Consider the following 22,334-nt stretch of genomic DNA (forward strand, 5'->3'; position numbering starts at 1 on the left):
GGCCGCCGCCCCGTCCGGGAAGTGAGGAGCGCCTCTGTCCGGCCGCCGCCCCGTCCGGGAAGTGAGGAGCGCCTCTGCCCGGCCTCCCTGTCTGGGAAGTGAGGAGCGCCTCTGTCCGGCCGCTGTGCAACCTTCCAAGTGTGAAGTGACAGCCTTGTGTGTGATCTTTTCTGTCTTCCCCAAGTTTGAATTTTTGACATTAAAGTTTACTTTTTATTTTTATTTTTATTATTTTTTTTTTTTGAGACAGAGTCTCGCTCTGTGGCCCAGGCTGGAGTGCAGTGGCCGGATCTCAGCTCACTGCAAGCTCCGCCTCCCGGGTTTATGCCATTCTCCTGCCTCAGCCTCCGAGTAGCTGGGACTACAGGTGCCGCCACCTCGCCCGGCTAGTTTTTTGTATTTTTTAGTAAAGACGGGGTTTCACCGTGTTAGCCAGGATGGTCTCGATCTGCTGACCTCGTGATCCGCCCGTCTCGGCCTCCCAAAGTGCTGGGATTACAGGCTTGAGCCACCGCGCCCGGCCTAAAGTTTACTTTTTAGTTAAAAATAATAATAACAAAAATAAAATGGTAAGTTTTAAGTCAGCCATCTTTTTTTTTTTTTTTCTTTGAGACGGAGTCTTACTCTGTCGCCCAGGCTGGAGTGCAGTGGTGCAATCTCGGCTCACTGCAACCTCTGCCTCCTGGGTTCAAGCAATTCTCCTGCCTCAGCCTCCTTAGTAGCTGGGATTACGGACGCACGCCACCATGCCCAGCTAATTTTTCTATTTTTAGTAGAAACAAGGTTTCACCATATTGGCCAGGCTAGTCTCAAACTCTTGTGATCCACCTGCCTTGGCCTCCCAAAGTGCTGAGATTACAAGCATGAGTCACTGCACCCGGCCTTTTTTTTTTTGAGAAGGAGTCTCGTTCTGTTGCCAGGCTGGAGTTCAGTAGGGCGATCTTGGCTCACTGCAACCTCCACCTCCTAAGTTCAAGTGATTCTCCTACCTTAGCCTCCCAAACAGCTGGGACTACAGGCATGCGCCACCACACCCAGCTAATTTTTTTTTTTTTTTTGAGACGGAGTCTCACTCTGTCGCCCAGGCTGGAGTGCAGTGGCCAGATCTCAGCTCACTGCAAGCTCCGCCTCCCGGGTTCACGCCATTCTCCTGCCTCAGCCTCCCGAGTAGCTGGGACTACAGGCGCCCGCCACCTCGCCCGGCCAGTTTTTTGTATTTTTTTAGTAGAGATGGGGTTTCACCGTGTTAGCCAGGATGGTCTCGATCTCCCGACCTCGTGATCCGCCCGTCTCGGCCTCCCAAAGTGCTGGGATTACAGGCTTGAGCCACCGCGCCCGGCCTTTTTTGTATTTTTAATAGAGATGAGGTTTCACCATGTTGGCCAGGATGGTCTCGATCTCCTGATCTCATGATCCACCCGCCTCGGCCTCCCAAAGTGCTGGGATTATAGGTATGAGCCACCACACCCGGTCCTGCTATTTGTTTTCTGCTGGTCTTATCTATTCTTTGTTCCTTTTCCTTCTTTTCCTGAATTCTTTTTGAGCAAGTAGTTTGTTGTGGTTGTTGTTTGAGACAGGGTCTGGCACTGTCATCCAGGCCAGAGTGCAGTGGCGCAATCCGGGCTCACTGCAACCTCTGCCTCCCGGCTCAAGTGATCCTCCTACCTCAGCCTCCCAAGTAGCTGGGACAACAGGCTCATGTCACCACACCCAGCTAATTTTCCTTTTTTTTTTTTTTTTTTTTTTAAATAGAAATGAGGTTTTATGTTGCCGAAGCTGGTCTCCAACTCCTGAGTTCAAGCCATCTGCCCTCCTTGGCCTCCCAAGGTGCTGAGATTACAGGCATGAACTACTGTGCCTGGCTATAAGTAGTTTTTAATATTCTGTTCTATCTAGATAATGGGCATATCAGCTATATCTTTATTTTATTTTATTTTATTTTATCATTTCATTTCATTTCATTTCATTTCATTTCATTTATTTTATTTATTTTTGTGTCTGAGTCTCTTTCTGTCACCCAGGCTGGAGTGCAGTGACTCGATCTGGGCTCACTGCAACCTCCGCCTTCCGAATTCAAGCGATTATCCTGCCTTAGCCTCCCGAGTAGGTGGAATTACAAGTGCGCCACCACGCTCGCCTAATTTTTGTATTTTGAGTGGAGACGGGGTTTCACCACGTTGGCCAGGCTGGTCTCCTGACCTCCGGTGATCCGCCCGCCTCGGCCTCCCAAAGTTTTGGGATTACAGGCGTGAGCCACCGTGCCCTGCCCAAATAATATTATACTATTAATACTTCACATGTAACTTAAGAACCTTACAATATAGATTCTCATATGTTATTCTGTAACAGTATAAATGTGTATTTCCATTATCCCCCTTCACTTTTGCTATTGGTGTCATGCATTTTACTTCTACAAGTTACAGAGTTCACAACAGATTGTTATGATTTCTACTTTAGTCAACCGAGCTGGGCGTGGTTCTGCGAGGAGGCTGGCGGGGCCACAGTGGGGCGGGGCGCACAGAGGGGCGGGGCGCACTGTGGGGCGGGGCGCACAGAGGGGCGGGGTTCACAGAGGGGCGGGGCCACTGTGGGGCGGGGCCGGGCCTGGGAGGAGGTGGAGGGGCCACTGTGGGGCGGAGCCGGCGCCTGCCGGGGGTGGGAAGGGGGGGGTGTTGGCAGGGGTGCCCCGAGGGGCGGGACCGGGCCGGCGTCGGTTCCCAGGGCAACCGACTCCACAGTAAGGCCCCGCGGGCGTCCTGGCCGCCATGTGCAGCGCAGTGGACCCTCGCATCGTCCGGAGATACCTACTCAGGCGGCAGCTCGGGCAAGGGGTGAGTGCCTGGTGGTGCGTCCGCCCTCCAAGGGGCACCTCAGATCTGCGGAGAGAGGACCTGCGGGGAGTGGCCGGTCCCCTCGGAGACCTGTTCCGTCACACACTGGCGTCCTGCCTCCTCCGTAGGCGGGAGGGGTGATCTGGAGCCCCTTGGTGCCTCAGTTTCCTCATGGGGTAACACGATCCCGACTCCCAGGAACCTGGCTCCTGGAGGCAGGTGACATCCAGGGCCCCCAGCGGCCTCAGGCGGAGGGATCCTGGCGCCCCGCTCCCCACGCGCCCACAGTCGCCGCTTCCCCGGGGCACAGGACGCTCTGGGGAGGCTGGGGCCCGCGCCTGGGTCACTGAGAGGGAGGGCGGACCCCAGGCTCAAGAGCACAAGGGCAAGGCCCGAGAAGGGCCTGACTGGGTATGGGGTGGGCGCAGAGCGAAGGCCAGAGCCTTCTGTATCCGTGTGCGTGTGTGAGCACGTGGGCCTGTGTGTGTGTGCGTGGGCGGGTGGGGGGTGTTCCAGGGTGCCATGGGGAGGGGAGGAAGAGCCTTCCAGGCAGTGCAGAGAGCAAGTGCGTAGCCCCAGTGCAGGGTTGTGTGTGCCACTGGATAGGAGACGGAGAGAGACAGGTGAGTGGTGAGGGTCCGGTCGTGTGGGGGCTTTGGGGAACTTCCCAGACTTTGATTTTTACTGTTGCTGACGCTGGGAGCTGTAGCAGCTGCTGGTGTCACTTTACAAGGCCCACTCCTGTGTTGAGGACCCACTATGGGTGTGCACAGGAGTGGCAGACAGAGATGAGTTAAGGGGTTAGCATAGCCACCCAGTGAGAGACGTCAGAGGCTGGGACCAGGATGGGGGCAGAGGAGACAGCGGCAAGGGCTAGATTCTGGAGGAATCTGAAGGTGGGGCCAAGAGGATTGGGGGTAGATGGGGTGTGAGAGAAAGGGAGGGAGGGCGCCTGGGCGGCTGGAGGGATGGTAGGGCATCCCCGAGCTTCATTTCTTGCCCAGACGCTCCCCTCTGTGGCCTCCTTTCCTCCGGGGCCTCACCAGCTCTCACCCTCCCTCCGCTCTACCTCCCTCCTCTGGAAGATGTCGGAGTCTAGGGCAGCCTGCAGTTGCCGAAGCCCACACTCCATCCCCTCTCGGGACCCAGGATGAGAAGGAGGAGCCTCAAGTCTGTAGGGACAATCTGGGTGGGTAGGGGATGGCGGGGCAAGGGCCTGGCCCTGTATGACGGCACTCCTTCCCAGGCCTATGGCATTGTGTGGAAGGCAGTGGACCGAAGGACTGGTGAGGTCGTGGCCATCAAGAAAATCTTTGATGCTTTTAGGGATAAGACAGATGCCCAGGTGAGTGTGTGGGGAGAAGCGCAGGAGAGGATGGGAGCTGGGAGGGGCAGCCCCTTGCCCTGGTGCCTGGAAGCTCCGGTGGGAGCTGGAGCCCGGTCATAGCAGATGTTCTGGCCTGTCTCAGAACACTGCCTCCTTGCCACGCCTGGTCTGGTGGGCATTGGGTGACAGACATCAGCTCCTTTGGGTCCTCTCAGGACAGGAGCTTCCTTCTTGCTCCGCCCACCCACACACCTGTGTTTCTGTCTCTTCAGAGAACATTCCGGGAAATCATGCTCCTCCAGGTGAGTGGCCTGGGCCCTCCAGCCCAGTCCCCTTCCCCAGGTACAGATCTCTCCAGACAGGACAGAAACCCGGCTTCTTGGCCCCCAGAACACAGCCCCTCCTGGCCTTCCAGCCACCTCCAACTCTCTCCCCAGGAGTTTGGGGACCATCCCAATATCATCAGCCTCCTCGATGTGATCCGGGCAGAGAACGATAGGGACATTTACCTGGTGTTTGAGTTTATGGGTGAGTGAGGCCTCGGCCAGGGCCCCAGCCCCACCTCTGTCCTGTCCTTACGCCCTCTGCGTGTCCCTCTGCGGCCGGCCCACAGTGGCTTGCTCCCTCACCCTGTACCCTGGACTCAGGGACAGACAGCTGACCAGTGTCAGCCTCCAGAGCCAGCAGCGACCCCCTTCGTCCCACCTGCCCCAGGCTCCTGCTCCGACCAGTTTGCAGTTGTGTTCTCCTTTTCCTTATTTTATGAAACAAAGGCAACGTGAAATAAAGTGTGAAAACTCCTGCAGACCCCACCGCTGTGCCCACAGGCAGTGCGCAGGATGGAGAAGTGGGACGGCCAGGCCGTGGGCTGGTTCAAAATGGGACAGACCTGCCAGGTGCCCCTCTCCCACTCCCCCCAGGTTGCCCCCCCACCCCCCCACCCCCTCTCCGCAGACACTGACCTCAACGCAGTCATCCGGAAGGGCGGGCTGCTGCAGGACGTCCACGTGCGCTCCATCTTCTACCAGCTTCTGCAGGCCACCCGGTTCCTCCACTCCGGGCACGTTGTGCACCGGGACCAGAAGGTGTGGTCCCCCCACCTCCAGCCCCCTGCTAGGCCACGTGGCCCAGCTCCTGGCCCCACCCAGCCCCAGGGCCTCAGCCTGCCTCCTCTCTGCAGCCGTCCAATGTGCTCCTGGATGCCAACTGCACAGTGAAGCTGTGTGACTTTGGTCTGGCCCGCTCCCTGGGCAACCTCCCTGAGGGGCCTGAAGACCAGGCCTTGACAGAGTACGTGGCCACACGCTGGTACCGAGCTCCGGAGGTGCTGCTGTCTTCACACCGGTAACAGCCGGACACCCCCAACCCACCCTCCACCTCTCTGCTGCCCTCCTGCCCAGCCAGGGCTCCCAGGCCTCCTGTACTCCCACCCTGCCTTGGTCCACAAGTGTCCCCCATTCACCCCCCTAGCAACCCCACCCCCACTTCTGCCTCTGGGTCTCTCCGTGCCTACACCCTTTCGTGCCCCAGGTACACCCTTGGGGTGGACATGTGGAGTCTGGGCTGTATCCTGGGGGAGATGCTGCGGGGGAGGCCCCTGTTTCCGGGCACGTCCACCCTCCACCAGCTGGAGCTGATCCTGGAGACCATCCCACCGCCATCCAAGGAGGGTGAGCCAGGTGGCTGGGGCTGGGCACCGGGAATGCTGCAGGTCAGATAGCACAGCTGTGGGGAGACAGCAGCTGACAGGCTAGGACTGTGCTGAGAGGAGGGACGGGGACAGGGAGGATCCAGAGGATGAGGCAGGAACCCCAGGAAGACCAACTGGTGATGGAGGCCCAGGAAGAGCTGCTGGCGGGGGGATGTGGGTAGGCAGCACCTGGCACAGTCACCATGAGAGCCAAGCAGTGACCATGAAGGGGCCAGCACGCTGGACAAGTTCCCCGAGGGATTCAGGTAGCAGGGGCAGGGACTGTCACTGTGCCGGGAGCTGGGGTGCGCACAGAGAGCTGGGCAGGAGAGATTCAGGTGCTAGGGGAAGAGGTGGAGGAAGGCAGTGGTAGTGGGGCCATGGGGGTCACTCTTGAGGGTGGGGGCAAGAGGGAGTTGCACTCCCAGGTACATCTGCTTGTCCGGGTGGAGCCTCCTCATCCGTGGAGGTGGGCGCCAGTGTCCACCTGTGTGAGCACGCCCCAGGGCCAGGTGCCAGAGTGTGGAGCAGGGGTTGTGAGCGGGTGCTCCCGTGCACAGGCTGGGTGGCACACCCTGGCGATGGGGTGTTTGAGCCCTGCCAGACAGCAGAAACCCTGTAGAGAGGCTGTGCTCCCTGGGGCTGGAAGAGACGGCTGGCCCCAGATACCCTGAGCCGCCCCAGTCTACCAGGCCTGCCTGGGTCACACCACCTTCTGCTGCCCCAGACCTCCTGGCTCTTGGCTCAGGCTGCCGTGCCTCTGTGCTGCACCGCCTGGGGTCCCGGTGAGTGGGGGCACTTTGGTGAGGGTGAGAGGGTGGCCTGTCTCAAGGGAGCAGGGCCACCTTCCTGCAAGGTTACTGGGTCCAATTTGTACCAGTTCAGATTCCACCTGCTTTCATGATGGCAGTCCCCAACCCAACAACTGTTGGCCACTCTGAAAGCAGGAGCCCCTGGTGGTGGTCCTAGAGGGTGGCCTGGAGGAGCTGTGCTAGGCATGGAGAGGAGGGCACCAGGGGGCTGCAGGGGTCTCTCCACTGTGCAGGTCAGGCACAGGGGCATCTACCTAGACAGGACAGCAGGGTGGACCCCAGTTTCAAGGCTGAGCCCCACCCATGAATGTGGATCTGAGGAGGGGCCCTTGGGTCGGGCCCTGGATACGACACACGGCAGCCCACAGGCCACGACAGACGCTGGACGCCCTCCTACCGCCAGACACTTCCCCAGAGGCCTTGGACCTCCTTAGGCGACTCCTGGTGTTCACCCCAGACAAGCGGTTAAGCGCCACCCAGGCACTGCAGCACCCCTACGTGCAGAGGTGGGAGTGGGAGAGAGTCCCCTAAGTGCGGGGGACAGAGGTGGGGGCAGGAGAGAGCCAGCCCATGAGGGAGAGCCCCCGCAGCACGGACCCTGCAATGACAGCTTGAGGGGCTCCCTTGGCCACAGCCCAGGCCTCACCTCTCTGGCTCCCTGCAGGTTCCACTGCCCCAGTGATGAGTGGGCACGAAAGGTACATGTGCAGCTCCGGGCACTCGAAGGGGTCCAGCTCTCTGCGCCTGAGTACCGCAGCCGCGTCTATCAGGTGCTCCAGCTCGCGACCCCCATCATCCCCTGTCTACTGCACCCTGGAGGCTGCCTCCGACATTAGAGACCCCCAAACACCCATGCCCAGGCTGTGCCCTCTGAGCACCCTTCTCCTCTTGCAGATGATCCTGGAGTGCAAAGGCAGCAACGGCACCTCAAGAGAGAAGGGCCTGGAGGGTGTCTCCCCGTCCCAGGCACACCTGCACAAACCCAGAGCTGACCCGCAGCTGCCTTCTGGGACACCTGTGCAGGGCCCCAGACCCAGGCCTCAGAGTAGCCCAAGCCACGACCCCCCCGAGCACGGTGTGTGATCTTTGCTGGCTACCCACACTACCCACACAGAGCATGGCCCGGGCCCCTTCTGCCTGTGGCTGCCAACTGTGCGCAGCATCGGGTTCCTGACTCTGGGGTTGACTTTCTGACTCCACAGAGTTCCCCCGTGCAGCCAAGAGCACTCCCAGGCAGAACTCCGCTCCCACGCTCCAACCTGCACTCCTAGGGAGTGGGGAAAGGCCCCCCGGGGCGAAGGAAGAGCCCCCCTTGACATTCTTGCTGGTAAGTCATGGTGGGGTGGGCACAAGAGGGACCCTTCCTCTGCACCTTTCTGTAACCTTGTGACATGGCCCTCCCCAGGAGAAGCCAGGCCGGAGGGGAGCTGCGCCTTCCCTGACCTCACAGGCTGCAGCTCAGGTGGCCAACCAGGCTCTGATCCGGGGTGACTGGAACCGGGGTGGTGGGGTGAGGGTGGCCAGCACACAACAGGTGAGCCCGGCCCAGTCTGCCCCCGTCCCCTCATCCTCCTCTTCCCCTCCTTTTCCCTCCCTTCCCCATCCTTCCCATTGCCCCTCCAATGTCCAGTTCAAATCTCTCGAGGACCTCAAGGCCTCCCCTCCACTGCACCCCCTCTGACACCCTCTTTATGTGACCCTCAACTATACACAGGTCCCTCCCCGGTGTCCTCCGGAGGCCCGGCCCGGCCGGAGGATGTTCAGCACCTCTGCCTTGCAGGGTGCCCAGGGGGCCGCCAGGGCTCTGCTTGGAGGCTACTCCCAAGCCTATGGGACTGTCTGCCACTCGGCACTGGGCCACCTGCCCCTGCTGGAGAGGCACCGTGTATGAGCTGCCCTACTCCCTTCACCTGGCCGCCTGTTCCTGCCCCGGCCCCTTCCCCAGACCCCTCCCCGATATCCTGCACCCCTTAGCCCTCCCTGCTTTGCCAGGCCACGTTGAAGTTCCAGGGAGCTCGCCTGGGTCTCCTCGGGGGAGCAGATGAGGGCCCTGCCCCAGCCCCAGTGATTTCCTCCAATAAAGTCATGTCTGCCCCCAATCTGAGCAGCCATCGTTCCTTCCCTCCCCTCTGAGGTCACAGCATCCACTAGCTGGGGGCCCCGACCCCTTTCCTGGAGCCTCCACTCCTCTGAGGACCCCACCGCCCCTGTCCTGAAACCTCCACCCCAGAGCTCAGTGCCACCCGCCCCACTAGAGGCCCTGCCCACTCCACATCCAGCACTGGGCTTTTCCCTCTAGGTTTGCCTGGGGCAGCTTCCTGTCCTTGGTCCATCATTTTCCTACCTGCTGTGGCTTCAGGGTCCAGGCTGCCCCTCAGGGTGGTCCTGTGGGGTAGGGACCTAGGGTCACCTCATGGCCATGTTTGTGACTCTGAGCCAGAGGAGAGAAGGGGAGAAAGAAGGGGGCAGCCTCACCCCACCCCTGCTGTCAGGGATTGCAGCCTGCGCTCCCCCAGTACAGCCACTACGCCTGATCTGTCTTCAGGTCTCTGCAGGTGAGGGTGGGAGACAGACATCTCATGAGGTCAGGGTTACCTCCTCTTGTCACCCCCAGGCAAAGGCCCTGGTATGAGTTCAGGCCAGGGCTGTGCAGGGCTGCAGAGATCAAAGGGGCCCTGTGGGCACAAAGCTGTGTCCTAGGGTGCCAGGTGTCCTCAGCTGCACCTGCACCTGCCCCTGGGTTGGGGCTGGAACACAGGGAGGCAGCTGGAAAGTTCGAAGGCTGGGAGGAGCTCACAGTCTAAAGGGCGCAGCCTGTGCTGTCGGTGGGGGGGTTGGGCTGCCAGACTCACAGTCTGGGAAGCTCACACGCTGGAGGAGCTCACAGTCAGAAGGGCGCAGCCTGTGCTGTGGTCGGGGGTTGGGCTGCCAGGAGCAGGGACGCCTCTGGGTTGTGGAAGCCATTGCCACCATGCGGGAGGGTGGGGAAGGACAAGATATGGGTGGGGAAGCTGAGCAGAGGGTGGGAGCTAGCGCTGCCCTGGTGCTAGGCCAGGCACCTGCAAGAGACTCAGGGAGTCTGGGCTTGGGAGAAGGTTGGAGGCGGTGGAGGAGGGAGCGGGAGGGCCTGAGGAAGTGGTGAGCCAGTCAGAGACCCGGCCCAGGGGTTTGTTTCCCAAGGGGGCTGCTTGGGTGCTGAAGGCCTAGGGTGCTGAACAAGCAGGACCAAGAAGCTGTGGGAGAGGACGCTGCAGAGAGGCCAGGGGTCTGCAGGGCTGGAGGCTTGGCGTCAGGCTGGGCAGTGTGTGGTAGGGCTGCTGAATGGGGAATCGCAGGTGGGCACTCAGGAGTGTGCCTGCACAGGGGGCATCGGGGACAGGAACAGGAGAGCAGCGTGAAGTCGGAGGAGCCAAGGTGGGCCTTGGAAGTGGAGCTGGGGGGTCTTTAGTGCCCCCCACAGGGCTGGGTGGTGGGTCCACAGGGGAAATCCAGGAGGCCACATGGTTAAAGGCTGCAGGAAATAACTGGGAGATTATACACACTGGGGAACGTGCTAGAATATTTTGTGTGTTATGTTTTATTAACACCGAAATGTGCTGCATCATGGTTTAGAAGATGTGTGGGTGCAGGCAGGAGGCTCCAAAGGCCTAGGCAGGGCCGCCAGCCTCTGGCCTCTTCATGGGCTCCAGCTGGAGAGCCTGTCCACTCAGCGACACCCCAGGCAGCACACACACAGATGTGCCCACAAGAACATCATGGCCAAGAGACACTCAGGTGCATCCCACTTCCAGGCACCTTTGCCCCCTGGCCAGAAGTCCCTGCTGTCATCCCTACGTGGGTGGTGGCTTTGGTCACCAGTGGGCTGTCCAGCAGTGAGAGTGGGGTCACTTCCCTTTCTCTCCCAGCTGCTGGAGTCAGAACTGCTGCCTTTGTTTGGTGGCCTTGTTTCTTAAATCAGTTCCCTCTTAGGATTTATGACACTAAAAAGATTATTTTTTGAAAAGAAAGAGAATACAGAAACATGAATTTCACAAGGCTAGCATCTAACAGTGGGGGATGTTCTACACATGTGGTGCCAAAATGTGTCATTCTGAGTCAACTGCAATTCCTCTCTGGGGGTGAAAAGAGATACAAGATAACCCAGGAACTCTAGACAGATTCTTAGTGTTGGTGACAAAGAGGAAAGGACCTGAGAATGGGGTTGGAGGGGGTTGTCTGCTGGACACCAGGAGGGCAAGGACCACACCCACCTACAGGGGTGCCCAGGACCTATGTCTAAACAGCTGGGCTTGGCCTGGGCTGCACCTTGTCCCCTGCCCTCACCTGGTCCCATACCTGTCAAGGATAAGCCCCCCCAAATCCGGCCCTTCTGGCACCTGGCTTGGGCTGGGCCTGTGCAGGGGGTGCTCACGAGGCCAGGGCTACAGGTTGTCCAGACCGTGTTTTATTGTGCTGCAAAGCCCAGTGCCCCTCCCACTCTCACCCAGTGCTGGCTAGAGCCTTGCTGGAGGAGACGGCAGACCTGGCCAAGGCGGACCTTTGGGCTTCCCTGCACCCCCTTCCCAGTGGCCTGCCTTGTCCAGCTTCCTTGCCACTCCAAGGGGCATCTTCTGGTCCAGCTTCACGCCCCCCCCCACCTTGCAAACTGCCCACAGCCAGCCCAGTCTTCCCCACAGCAAGAGGACGGGCCTCCAAGAAAGATGCTGGGAGGCAGCGAGCCAGAGAATCCAAGTAGAAAAGGAAGTGAAGCCCTGAGGACGGGGAGACCCTGGGCAGGGGTGGGGCGGGGAGGAAGGGAGAAGACCCTGAGAGAGGGAGGAGGGAGGGAGGGAGGGAGGGGAGAGGCCCTGAGAACAGGAGGCCCTGAGGAGGAAAAGGGCCCAGAGAATGGGGAATTGAGGCACAGAGGTGAGGCCCTTGCAAGAGGATAGAGACTTAGAAGGGTGTGCGGCGGCCGGGCGCGGTGGCTCAAGCCTGTAATCCCAGCACTTTGGGAGGCCGAGACGGGCGGATCACGAGGTCAGGAGATCGAGACCATCCTGGCTAACACGGTGAAACCCCGTCTCTACTAAAAAATACAAAAAACTAGCCGGGCGAGGTGGCGGCGCCTGTAGTCCCAGCTACTCGGGAGGCTGAGGCAGGAGAATGGCGTGAACCCGGGAGGCGGAGCTTGCAGTGAGCTGAGATCCGGCCACTGCACTCCAGCCTGGGTGACAGAGCGAGACTCCGTCTCAAAAAAAAAAAAAAAAAAAAAAAAAAAAAAGAAGGGTGTGCGGCTCATGCCTATAATCCCCCCACTTTGGGAGGCTGAGGCGGGCGGATCATTTGAGGCCGGGAGCTGGAGACCAGCCTGGCCAACATAGTGAAACCCTGTCTCTACTAAAAATACAAAAATTACCTGGGCGTGGTGGCAGGCACCTGTAATCCCAGCTACTCAGGAGGCTGAGGCAGGAGAATCGCAGGAACCCAGGAGGCAGAGGTTGCAGTGAGCCGAGACCACTCAACTGCATTCCAGCCCTGGGTCTCAAAAAAAAAGAAAAAAAAAGGTGGGGCGAGACTGAGGCACAAAGAGATGGCGGAGCCAGATGCTGCGCCACGCAAGGCTGACGGTGCAGAGAAGGTGCTGAAGAGAGAAGGTGCTGAGGGGAGAAAGGCACTGGTGGCGAGGGGCTGGAGCCCCAGCGTTGTGGAGGCCAGGGGCAGAGACAGCAGCTGCCAGGTGAGCCTCCAGTGGAGCTGAGGTCTGGCGCACTCAGCCAAGTCCCAAGTGGCCGTGGCCTGACAGCCTCTGCTCAAACACATGCACAGGGCTCTGTGTTCCGTGGGGGCTCTGGGTGACCGTGGCAGCGATGTCAGGAGACTCACTTCTTGCCTTTGAACGTGCCCAGGATCTTGGGCACGAACTTGCCCACCTTGCTGTCCCTGGTGCCCTCCTCCGCGGGGCCTTCCCCTGCCCCAGGGCCGCTGGCCTCCTCTTTCTTGCAGAAGACCTCAAAGCGGCTGTACACGCGCTTCTCCTTGCGCATGCTCTCCATGCGGCGCAGCAGCCGATCACGCTCCTCCGCGCTGGCTGGCAGCGTGCGGCTCAGCCGGCCCTGGGTCCCCAGGCTGTCCGAGCGGAAAATGGCTGAACACTTGTCCTTGTCGGACATATCCGGGGCCAGGCCGCCAGCAGCCGGTGGACGGCCTAGCTCGGGGCTGCTGTGGGCCGGGCCAGGGCCCGGGGCAGGGACTGCACGGTGCTTCTGGCCGTGGGCGCTGATCTGCTCCAGAATGGCCTTCGTGTCATCCCGAAGGTTGCTGCTGTACAAGGCATTGGCCGTGGCTGAAGTCAGGCGCGCCCGCGGGCCCCGCTCATCTCCTGTGGCAGCCTCTGTGCTGTCACCCCGGCCCAGTGACGGCCGCCGCGGGCTCTCAGGTTGCCCGTTCTCCTGCGGCACTGGGAAGCCACCCTCATCCTCCATGCGCCGCTCGCCCTTGGGGCTCAGCAGCTGCCTAAGGCGCAGGGAGCCTTTGCGCAGGACTTCCATGGGGCCGCTCGGCCCCTCCTCCACGGGCCCGGCCTTCGGGGACTCCCCGGAGAAGGTAAGAGTGAGGCTGCCCCTGCGCTCCGGCACGGGAGGCACCGGACTCCCCCTGCGCTCTGGCACGGGGGGCACCGGACTGCCCCTGCGCTCCGGTACGGGTGGCACCGGACTGCTCCTGCGCTCGGGGTAGGCTGAGGTGGGGCTCCCTTTCTGCTCAATAAATCCTGTAGTTGGACTTCCTCTTCGAGTGGAAAACCCGGGCGTGGGGCTCCCCTTCCGCTCAGGGTAAGCCGAGGTGGGGCTCCCTTTTGGCTCATTATGGAGCACCTGGTGCGCCCCGGGCCCTTCCAAGGGCAGAGGGCTGTCCAGCCCTTCCGGGGAGGTTGCGCGGCCCTGGGCAGAAAGGAAGCGGGAGGGCAGGCGGTCGGAGCCGCTCCGGCCCAGCGTGTCGAGCAGCTGCGCGGCGGTGAGAGAGGCGGCTCCCGGCTGCCGCTCCGCCTCCTGGTGCAGTTGCTGCGCAAAGGAGTCGCGCAGGTCCAGGAGGCAGCTCTCGAGGCTGCGGCGCTCGCCACCCACGCCACCTGGGGCCGCCACCTCTTCCCGCCATGCCTGGGACAGGACGGTCTTGCTGTGGTTGGCAACGGTGATGGCGCCCACGCCGCCGCCGGAATCACGGGCTGGGCCTTTGTACTTCTCCAGCAGCTCCGCCACCTTGGTGGAAGCCGCGGAGCGCACGGCCTCTCCGCCGGACCCCAGCGTCTCGCTGACCGTCTGCTCCTTGTGCAGCAGCTGCACCTTCTCTGTGGCCGCCGCAGTCCCGGCCGTACCGTCAGCCTGTGACGTGCTGAAGATGAGCGAGGAGCGCAGCCTGGAGCTGCGCTGGACCAGGGGGTTCAGGCGCGAGCGGAATGAGTCCTGCTTGGCCAGGCCGGGCTCCTCCGGGCCCTCGCGCTCTGGGCCGTTGCCGCCGCCGCTGCCCGAGCCTGGCACCGGGACCTTCGTGGGGAAGGCTGCAGGGACGCGGAAGGCCGAGGGGAGCAGGTCGCCGGCAGCTGCCCGGCCCCCGGGAGGCAACACGTCGTCTTCGTAAGCCTCCGCTTCCATGGGCGCCGGCAGGCCGTCGTCGCCCCCATCCTCGCCATGGCATCCGCTCAAGTAGGAGGCCAGGCGCCAGCGCCGCAGCCCGGCCCGCCCCTCGGGCCCGCCCCTGCGCTCCGGCTCCGCCTCGGGAGTGGAGTCTGGGCCGGGCCTCGCCGCGGCCTGGCATGGGAAGCGCTGGGTCAGGTTGGGGCGCAGGGCCCCGCTGGGCTCCAGGCCGCGGGGTCCGGGCCCGAAGGCGGGGTCCGAGCCGTGGCGCACCTCGCGGGACGCGCTGGACGGCACGTAGTCCAGCCGCTGGTGCCCGTCGGGTCCGAGCTCCGGGAAGCGGGGCCCCGCGCCCAAGGTGAAGTCATCCGGGTCCGCGAAACCCGCGCGGCCCCCGCGAAGCTTCTCGAACAGGCCCTGCGGGCGCGCCGGCGCGAGCTGCGGGTCCCACTGGTACTGCTGCTGGTAGAGCTGGTCGCGGTGGAAGTGGCTGGTCTGGAAGCGGAAGTCGTCGCCGTGGCTGAGGAACGTCTGCCGCGACACCTGCCGCGCGGCCGCGAAGTTCTCCACGGCGCCTGCGCCCTCGGTCGCGAAGCTGTGCCGCTTGAAGGCGTCCATCTCCAGGTGCCGCGCCTGGAAGAAGCCCCGCGCGCCCGCGAGCTCCCCAGCCGGCCCGGCCTCGGCCTCCAGGCGCCGTGAGAGCGGCCGCAGGCCCGCGTGCGGCTCCAGCGCGCCCCCCGGCATCCGCGGAGGCTCCTCCCGGCGGAAGGCCGACAGGAAGTGGCGGTCTGGGTCGAGGAAGGAGGGGAAGCCCAGGCCCTCTTCCCGGGGTGGCGGGAACAGGAGGTGCGCTCGTTTCGGGAAGGAGAAAGGGGTTGGCGCCCCGACCCCAGGGACGCCCACAAGGGGCCCGGCCCCGGCATACGGAGCCAGGGCATAGGCATCCATGCGGGCCAGGGCCGCGGCCGAGGGCACAAGCGGCTCGGACTGCGCGAAGAGGATGCGGAACTCCTCATCGAAGCTGGAGACCAGCTCTCCTTGGAACACGTGTGCCAGGCTGCGGTGGATCTTCTCAAAGGACCACATGAAGCTGTGGGGGGTCAGGGCCAGAGTCAAACCGAGCTGGAGTGAGGGCACTGCAGCCCCGTGGGCATCGGGTGGGGCGGGGAGGACGCAGGGATACAGGACAAGGGCTCCTGGCAAGGAGGGCCCTGGTGTGGAAAGGGGGTGCTGGGGCTACAGGAGGAGGCCCCAGAGAAGGGGGTGAGGGAAGCTCGCGGGCGCACCTGTAGCTCCCACTCATCACCACGGCACAGTCCACCAGCAGGAACTTCTCCTTGACGTGGCCCTTGAAGGACTTCCCAGTGCGGCAGTAGTAGGTGGGGCCCGCCACAGTCCGTACCCGCAGGAACTGGGGAGGGAGGGGAGTCAGATCTCTGCCACGGGTCCTCCCCAATCTCCCACTCCCGGGAACTCACATCCACGTGGTGCAGGTTGACACGGCACTTGTCGGCCATGTCCAGGAAGTGCTGCGCGTTCATCTCATCCAGCAGGATGTAGACTGGGACCCGACGGGCGGCGGCCTCCAGCACTTCGCTGAGCAGGTCCACATCAGTGAACATGTCCATCACCACGGCCACCACCTGCAGGGGCGGGTCAGGACAGAGAGGAGAGGCCCCTGCTGTCCCCACACTATTGTCCAGCCTCCCCACCACGCCCAGGAGGTGTCTGGATCACCCACAACCACTGTGAAACAAGCTAGTTCATCCCTGGGAGTGGGGCCGCGTCTGGAAGATGGGTAGGAGGAAGGGACCACAGGACCAGAAGGAGAAGAGGTCTGGAGTGGCTGGCCATGAGGAGGGAGCCGAGGCAGGTGCAGGGCAGAGAACCCTGGACGAGGGTGGGCCAGGTTGGGGTATGGGGCCCCGCTGGGGGCATGGCAAGGGCACCTCAAAATCCCCTCCACCCTACAGATGGCTGAGCTGCCCCCACTCCAGGACAGCTGTCAGGGCTGAGTCCCAGGCTCCAGTTCTGCCCTGGGACAGGGTTGCTGCCATGGGCAGGGGAGAAAGTCATGGGCCTTTAGCGTCTGGACCTGATGCACCCTGCACCGTCTGCTAGCTGTTTGGTGAGGGTTAGAAGCCCTCAGCAGGCCAAGGGCCACCGGGCAGGATGAGAGGTAATTATCTGAACAATCAACCCAGGCTGGGGCGGTGCCCACCCATCTCAGAGCCCCTGAATTTCTGGGCACTGGCCATGACCATGGGCAAGCAGACCCGTGCAGAGCCTGTAGCCCCTGATGATTGAGACCTGGCGGCCCTGAAGATTGTTGCCAGGAAACCCCGCTCCAGCTGGAGCTCAGGGTTCACCCAAGCTGATCGTGCTCATGCGTCTCCTCCACCCTGGTGCCTCTAGCCCTGGCCCCTCCCCACTACCCTTGAGCCCAAGATGGCGCACCTGCTGGGCGGAACGGATCATCCTGCGGGCCTCATCCTTGATGCTGGGGCTGTCGGGGGGCGGTGGCTGCACCAAGGTGGTCACCTCGGTGCCCTGGAAGCCGAAGGTCAGAGGCCAGCCCAGGTCAAGCTCAGGCACGGCCTGGTCTGAGTTCACTGGCCAGTATGTACCTGAGGAGCCATCCATGTCCACGTCGAGAAGGCTGCCTTCGGGTGGCTCTCGGGTAACATACTGTGGAGGCCGAAGGTGTCGGCTCACATGTTCCAGCTCTTCAGGGCACAGGAAGTCTGGTGCCCCCTCAGTCGCCAGGAAGCGGCTGTAGGCCTCCGAGCCACCCTCGGCCAGTGCATCCACCGCCAGGCGGTAGTACTCTTTGTAGTGAGGCGGCAGGTACCCGGGTGCCAGCGGGTTGTCCCCCTGCGAGGAGCTCTGGGAGCGACGGGCCATGTTGGGGCCAGGGGTCTGGAGGGGCAGGGAGACACATGACTAGGGGTGGGGGCACTGGGACCACTCCTACCCTCTAGAATGGACACACTGTGGAAGGGGCTGTCAGTGACTTGGGTAGGCTGAAGTTTAGCCCATGCCCAGGAGGCCTTCCAGGACACCAGCTGAGCCAGGCTCACAGAGGGCAACCCAGACTGTGGGACACCCCAAGCTGAGGGGATACTGGTAGAGGGTGGGGTACAGGTATCCCAGCCTTGTCTCTCCTTCCTCTGGGAGGCTGAGGCAGGATAACCGCTTGAAGCCAAGAGTTTGAAACCAGCCTGAGCAACACAGCAAGACCCCATCTCTACAAAAAAGTTTAAACATCAGGCAGGCATGGTGGTGTGCGCATGCAGTCCCAGCCACTTGGGAAGCTGAGACAAGGATTGTTTGAGCCCAGGAGTTGGAGGCTGCTATGAGTTATGATTGTGACACTGCACTCCTGCCTGGGTGATAGAGTGAGACTGCATCGCTACAAAAAATGAAAATAAAACCAACCCCCCCCCCCAAAATATTTTATGACTGTTGGCTTAAAGACAAACATAATCCAGGCTGTATTCATCATTATAGTATTCATTTTTTTCTTAAGACATTCACAGGCCCCTGGCACTGTGCCTACTGGACAAGCTGGTGCCACCCATGCTGGCATGTGTCTGTCCCTGACTGCCTGGGAAACCGTGGGTAGGTCACTGCACCTCTCTGGCCTACTGCACAACACAGCTGAGGGTCCACAAGACACCGTGCCTAGCCAAGGTGAGCGCAGCAAACAGGGCTGTGACCACCCTCCTCCTGGAATGGCAACCCTAAGCCCTACGCATAGCCCCGGGCGACACCTCCTCCCCATCCCCAGGGTTTCACAATTGGGTTCCCACAGCCCATTCTATGACTGCCCAGCCCTGCAACACTGACCCCTAGACTCTGTCTCTGTCTACCAGCCCCCCTCCTTCCCTTGACCTTTCTTGTCACTGTCCTTCTCAGATAAAACCTCCCTGGACCACAACCCCTTGGTGCCCACAGGGCCCTGCAAGGCCTGCACTCCACATCGCCCAGATCTGGCTCTCCACTTGCTCAGAGTCCTGTTGCCACCAGCCCCCGGTCCAGGGCAGCAGGGACCTTTCCAGGTCCTGGGCTCCCCACCATCATCCATACTTGCCTGCCCCACAGCCCACTCTGTTCTCCAAAGGGTCCCTGCAGGGTGCCTGGCCTCTCCAGAAAGGTCAGATGGGGTGCACCCAGGGCCCACGCACATGGGGTCACCGAGCTACCTGGGTACCTCTCCCTGGAAGGAGAGCCCTAGGGACCGCTCAGCCCATCCCACTGCTCCTCGGGTTGGGGAGGGAGGCAGGACACCTATCCCCGCCTAGCACACAGGTTCCCGAATGTTGGCCCTGGCTGGGAAGGTGGTTCAGCCCAGACAGAGGAGTGTGCCCTGGGGCGCTGACAGGATGGGCGCTGGCCAGCTGGACTGCACGGGTGCTAACTGGAGCCACTAGGCTGAGAATGTTGGGGTCAGGAGGCCGCCGTCCTGCCTGGTACCCCCGGGGGTGACATGGAGTTGGGACATGGGAAATACCTGGTGCCACTCAACAGCCCCAGATGCCAACTGGCCTGGGAGAAGCTGTCCCAACATTTCTTTGTTGGGGCATTGTCCTCATGGTTGATATATGGGGCTCGTTAGGGAACACTGTTCTGGTTGTGCCAGGAGCAGATCGAGGCCAACCACATGGGGGTGAGGTGTAGGCCTGTCTGGCTGGGCTGGGGCGCCCACTCACCACTGCCAGCCTGGCTGTAGGGGCGGTGTCTGACGATACAGGGCAGGGGGAACAACCCTGCTAACCTTGTTTGAGGGCACTTCCCGACGCTGGGGGACACTCTAGAAAGGACCCCCACTGTCCCTTCGGATTTCACAGGGGAGGGATATCCACACAGCATCCAGGCTCCAGGCTGTGTGTAATGGGAGCAGGGATCATCTGGACTGTGGAATCCCCCGTTGCCAGGAGCCCTCCCAGCAGACACCCCTCATCATCACAGGGTGATGCCCAGACCTCCAATGGCTTCATTCCTCACATCGTGTCCTTTCATGGGTACGTGTCTGCCGGGCTATGGACGGGGCCGCAGACACTCCCAAGCCTGAGATGGAGCACCCCAGTGGCCTGCATGCCCACACATTTGCCTACCAAACGCCTGCCCAAGGGAGGGAGGGCACGGAACCCACCCATGGCCAATGACTCAGCATGAATCCACTCTTCTGCTGCTGACCCCTGACCTCTGACTCGAAGTCAGGGCCGTCAGCTGGCCTTCAAGGACCCCATCCTCTCCACCCTGGCAGGAAGTGGGGTTCCTGAGTATCTGGAAGGAGGACCCCATGGAAGGATCCGGAGTTCCTACACAAAGTGGGGTGAGCCTGTGCCAAGTTCCGATGGGCCCAGGAGGGCGCGGAGGCTCTAGGCGGCGGAAAGGTGGGGTGCGGAGGACAGGGCTCACAGACCGGAAGTCGCTCAGTGATAGCTTGCGGGGTGGGCACCCCAGCCCCCAACGGGGTCAGTGCACCCTGCGAGCTCGCGGCTGCGGCGGTTGGGTGCCCCATCCACCCACCCCAGCCCTGGAACATGGGCGCTACGGGCAGCCCTCCCGTCACTCGCCCTGCTTGCCACGCGGGGATCCAGGCCGCACCCTGGCCACCCCAGTCCACGGTGGCCCGGGCGGGCGTCCCCAGGGAAGGGTCCAGGCCGTGCCCAGCACCCAGACTCCAGCTAGGCCGCGAGGGCAGCAGCGAGTCGCGACGGCCAGGCAGGCTCGACCCAGATCCCGGGCCGCTTCCCACTCGGCTCTTCTCGGGCTGCCGTCGTGCGAGGGCGCTCGCGTCCATATCCGCACAGCGGCGCCCCCTGTCCGAGCTGACCCGCCGCCCCGGCCCCGCGCACGCGGCCGCGCTCCACTCCCACCGCCCCTCTCTGGGTCGCGCGGCCCCGGCCCAGGTGCGGGCGCGAGGGTAGCCCAGGTGGGACCGCACCGAGGGGCGCCCGCCCCCGCCTCGCCCCGCCCGGGCCGGGGGAGGGGGGCCCTACCTGGCCAGGTGCGCGGGGTCTCGGCACAGGGGCAGCAGGAGCCGACCGCCGCCCAGCGGCCTCGCGGTCCGGTCGGTCCGGCAGCCACTCCCTGCCGCGGCCCGCCCGGCCTGATTCACGCGCCCGCCCCCGCCCCGCCCGTCGCTCCTGCCTCCTGCCTGCCCGGGCAGCACCTGGGGGCGGAGCGGCCCCACCCGCGGCGCGCCCGCATTCCTGCGCCCCGCGCCCGCCGCGGCCCCGCCGCCCGCCCCGGACCGCGCCCCCGGCCCGCGCCCCGACCCTCCGCCCCGACCCGCCCGTGCCCTGCGGCCACGTGCCCAGAAACCCCGGCCCAGCGCCGCCGGAGACCGTGAGGCCCCCACTTCAAAGGCCTCGACCCCCAGGAGCCCAACTGTTGACCCCAGGCTCAAAGTTCCTAGCCTGACCCCTGACCCTCGCCCCGGAAGTTGGGGTGACTCGGAAGTTCCGGCTCAGTCGCTAGGAAACGAGCCAGCCCGACGCAAGGGGCGGAGCTCTGACCTCCTCGCCGAGTTGGTGAAGGCAGGTGCGGCAGGTGAGGGCGCTGGGGCGGCGTCGAGCCCCGGGCGGGGCCGGGTCTGGGAGCCCCGAAAGCACAGGGGATCCATTCACCACACACCGGTCTCCCACCGCACCAGCGTCCCACACGTAGAGGGGATCCCGCCCAACAGAGGACCCCCAGGCCCCGACCCCCACCACACACACACACCGATGCCCACAAGTACCTGGGGTTCCCCATCTTTCTCCCTCATCCCTTCACATCGATGCCCACACTTGTAGGGGACTCTGCTGAAGTGACCCCCAATGCACATGCGGACCCCGAATGACCTGTCCCTCGTGTGCACCAACCCCCCAAGCACAGGAGACTCCTCAGGAAGACAGAACCCAACAAGCACACCCAGTCCTGTCCACTTCAGTCACCCACAAACATGCTGACGTCCGCACACGTAGGGAACCCCACCTGCATATGAGATCCCTCAGACACCGATCCCACACACAAACAGGGATGCCATATTCACACTGACTCTGAGAGACCAGGGGACCTCCCTCACACATATAGCACCCTGGGTGTACACTCGGGGACCCCGCGAAAACCAAGCCCCAACACGGACAAGGGACCCAGTGTGCACACCAAGCCTCACATACCAGACGCCCCCGCATGAACACAGCAACCCCCACACACTACCCCGAGCTGCCCCTGGGTGCTCCACTACCCCCAAATCCCCCTCAAGCCCTCACTTAGGGCCTCTCCCCCCACTTAGGCCCTGCCCTGCACTGGATTACCTGTCCAAACCACCACCCTTCACCCCTGCCACTCCCACCCCAAGGACTGGCCCTGCCTGAACGCTTTCTGATGGTATCAGTCACCTTTCTCTTTGTCCCTCTTGCCATGTGATCCTATTTTCTGTTTTCAGGGTCACTCCCAGTTTCATTTGTTCTTTCCCCAGACACTCAGTGACACCCCACTGGTACCAGTATGCTGGAAACATGGGTGGGGGGTCAGACCAGTGCCCAGGCAACTGTGCTGCAGCGGGTGAGGGGCATGGGGCACCAGGGAGGACCCCGACAGGCCAAAGCAGGCAGGAGGAGCCTCCCAGGGAAATGAACTTGGGGGTCAGCTGTGTGGACTAGGGAGAGGGGTATTCCAGGACCTGACAACACCATCTGCCAAGGCCGGGACCACATAGGGTCTGAGGGCGTGGAGGGGTGAGTGCCTTGGGTGGGCTGGGGAGCAGGCTCACGGGTGGGCTGGGTTCCCAGGGCAGTGGAGAGGCATGGAGGCTTCAGCAGAGAGGGCCGTGCTCATGCTTACGGTGAGAACAAAGACCGTCCCACTGGCAACCCAGCACCTTGGGGCAGTGAGAAGAGTGCTGGACTCCAGATCCTGGGCCTGGCAGGATGAGCTGAGCCTGGGGTGGAGGGGCAGGCAAGCCACAGCCGGGGGGATGGGATGTGGCCAAGTGCTCTTGCCAGGCATCCCGGCTCAAGCTTCTGGGCACACACCTGGGGCGGGCAGGCAGACAGGACACCAGCT

General features: G+C 62.4%; 2 protein-coding genes across 2 annotated transcripts; one reads left to right on the top strand and one right to left on the bottom strand.

The window, feature by feature from the left end:
- Positions 1–2,712: 2,712 nt before the first annotated feature.
- MAPK15 (mitogen-activated protein kinase 15) lies at positions 2,713–8,762 on the top strand. Its single transcript, XM_025394632.1, has 14 exons — positions 2,713–2,831; positions 4,078–4,176; positions 4,431–4,460; positions 4,596–4,686; positions 5,113–5,243; positions 5,339–5,502; positions 5,689–5,828; positions 6,576–6,633; positions 7,029–7,166; positions 7,325–7,430; positions 7,555–7,735; positions 7,863–7,987; positions 8,066–8,194; positions 8,375–8,762. Exons 1-14 carry the CDS (start codon positions 2,766–2,768, stop codon positions 8,549–8,551), a joined length of 1,635 nt encoding a protein of 544 aa, XP_025250417.1. The 5' UTR covers positions 2,713–2,765; the 3' UTR covers positions 8,552–8,762.
- A 3,749-nt stretch (positions 8,763–12,511) lies between these two features.
- FAM83H (family with sequence similarity 83 member H) lies at positions 12,512–20,329 on the bottom strand. Its single transcript, XM_025394524.1, has 5 exons — positions 20,282–20,329; positions 16,731–17,192; positions 15,752–15,916; positions 15,560–15,684; positions 12,512–15,363 (listed from the first exon to the last, which is right to left on the bottom strand). The coding sequence occupies exons 2-5, from the start codon at positions 17,175–17,177 to the stop codon at positions 12,522–12,524; spliced, it is 3,579 nt and encodes a 1,192-aa protein (XP_025250309.1). The 5' UTR covers positions 17,178–17,192; positions 20,282–20,329; the 3' UTR covers positions 12,512–12,521.
- Between the last annotated feature and the right edge of the window lie 2,005 nt (positions 20,330–22,334).

This window comes from Theropithecus gelada, chromosome 8 (genome assembly GCF_003255815.1).
Source record: "Theropithecus gelada isolate Dixy chromosome 8, Tgel_1.0, whole genome shotgun sequence".
In the NCBI taxonomy this organism is placed as follows: domain Eukaryota; kingdom Metazoa; phylum Chordata; class Mammalia; order Primates; family Cercopithecidae; genus Theropithecus; species Theropithecus gelada.

Bases quoted from the DNA above. Each gene is read 5' to 3' on its own strand.
- MAPK15 (XM_025394632.1), top strand. From the start codon at position 2,766: ATGTGCAGCGCAGTGGACCCTCGCATCGTCCGGAGATACCTACTCAGG. The intron at 4,177-4,430 runs GTGAGTGTGTGG...CTGTCTCTTCAG, and splicing joins GGGATAAGACAGATGCCCAG to AGAACATTCCGGGAAATCAT. The intron at 5,829-6,575 runs GTGAGCCAGGTG...CTGCTGCCCCAG, and splicing joins CCCACCGCCATCCAAGGAGG to ACCTCCTGGCTCTTGGCTCA.
- FAM83H (XM_025394524.1), bottom strand. From the start codon at position 17,177: ATGGCCCGTCGCTCCCAGAGCTCCTCGCAGGGGGACAACCCGCTGGCA. The intron at 15,685-15,751 runs GTGAGTTCCCGG...CTCCCTCCCCAG, and splicing joins TCAACCTGCACCACGTGGAT to TTCCTGCGGGTACGGACTGT. The intron at 15,364-15,559 runs GTGCGCCCGCGA...GACCCCCCACAG, and splicing joins GTGATGAGTGGGAGCTACAG to CTTCATGTGGTCCTTTGAGA.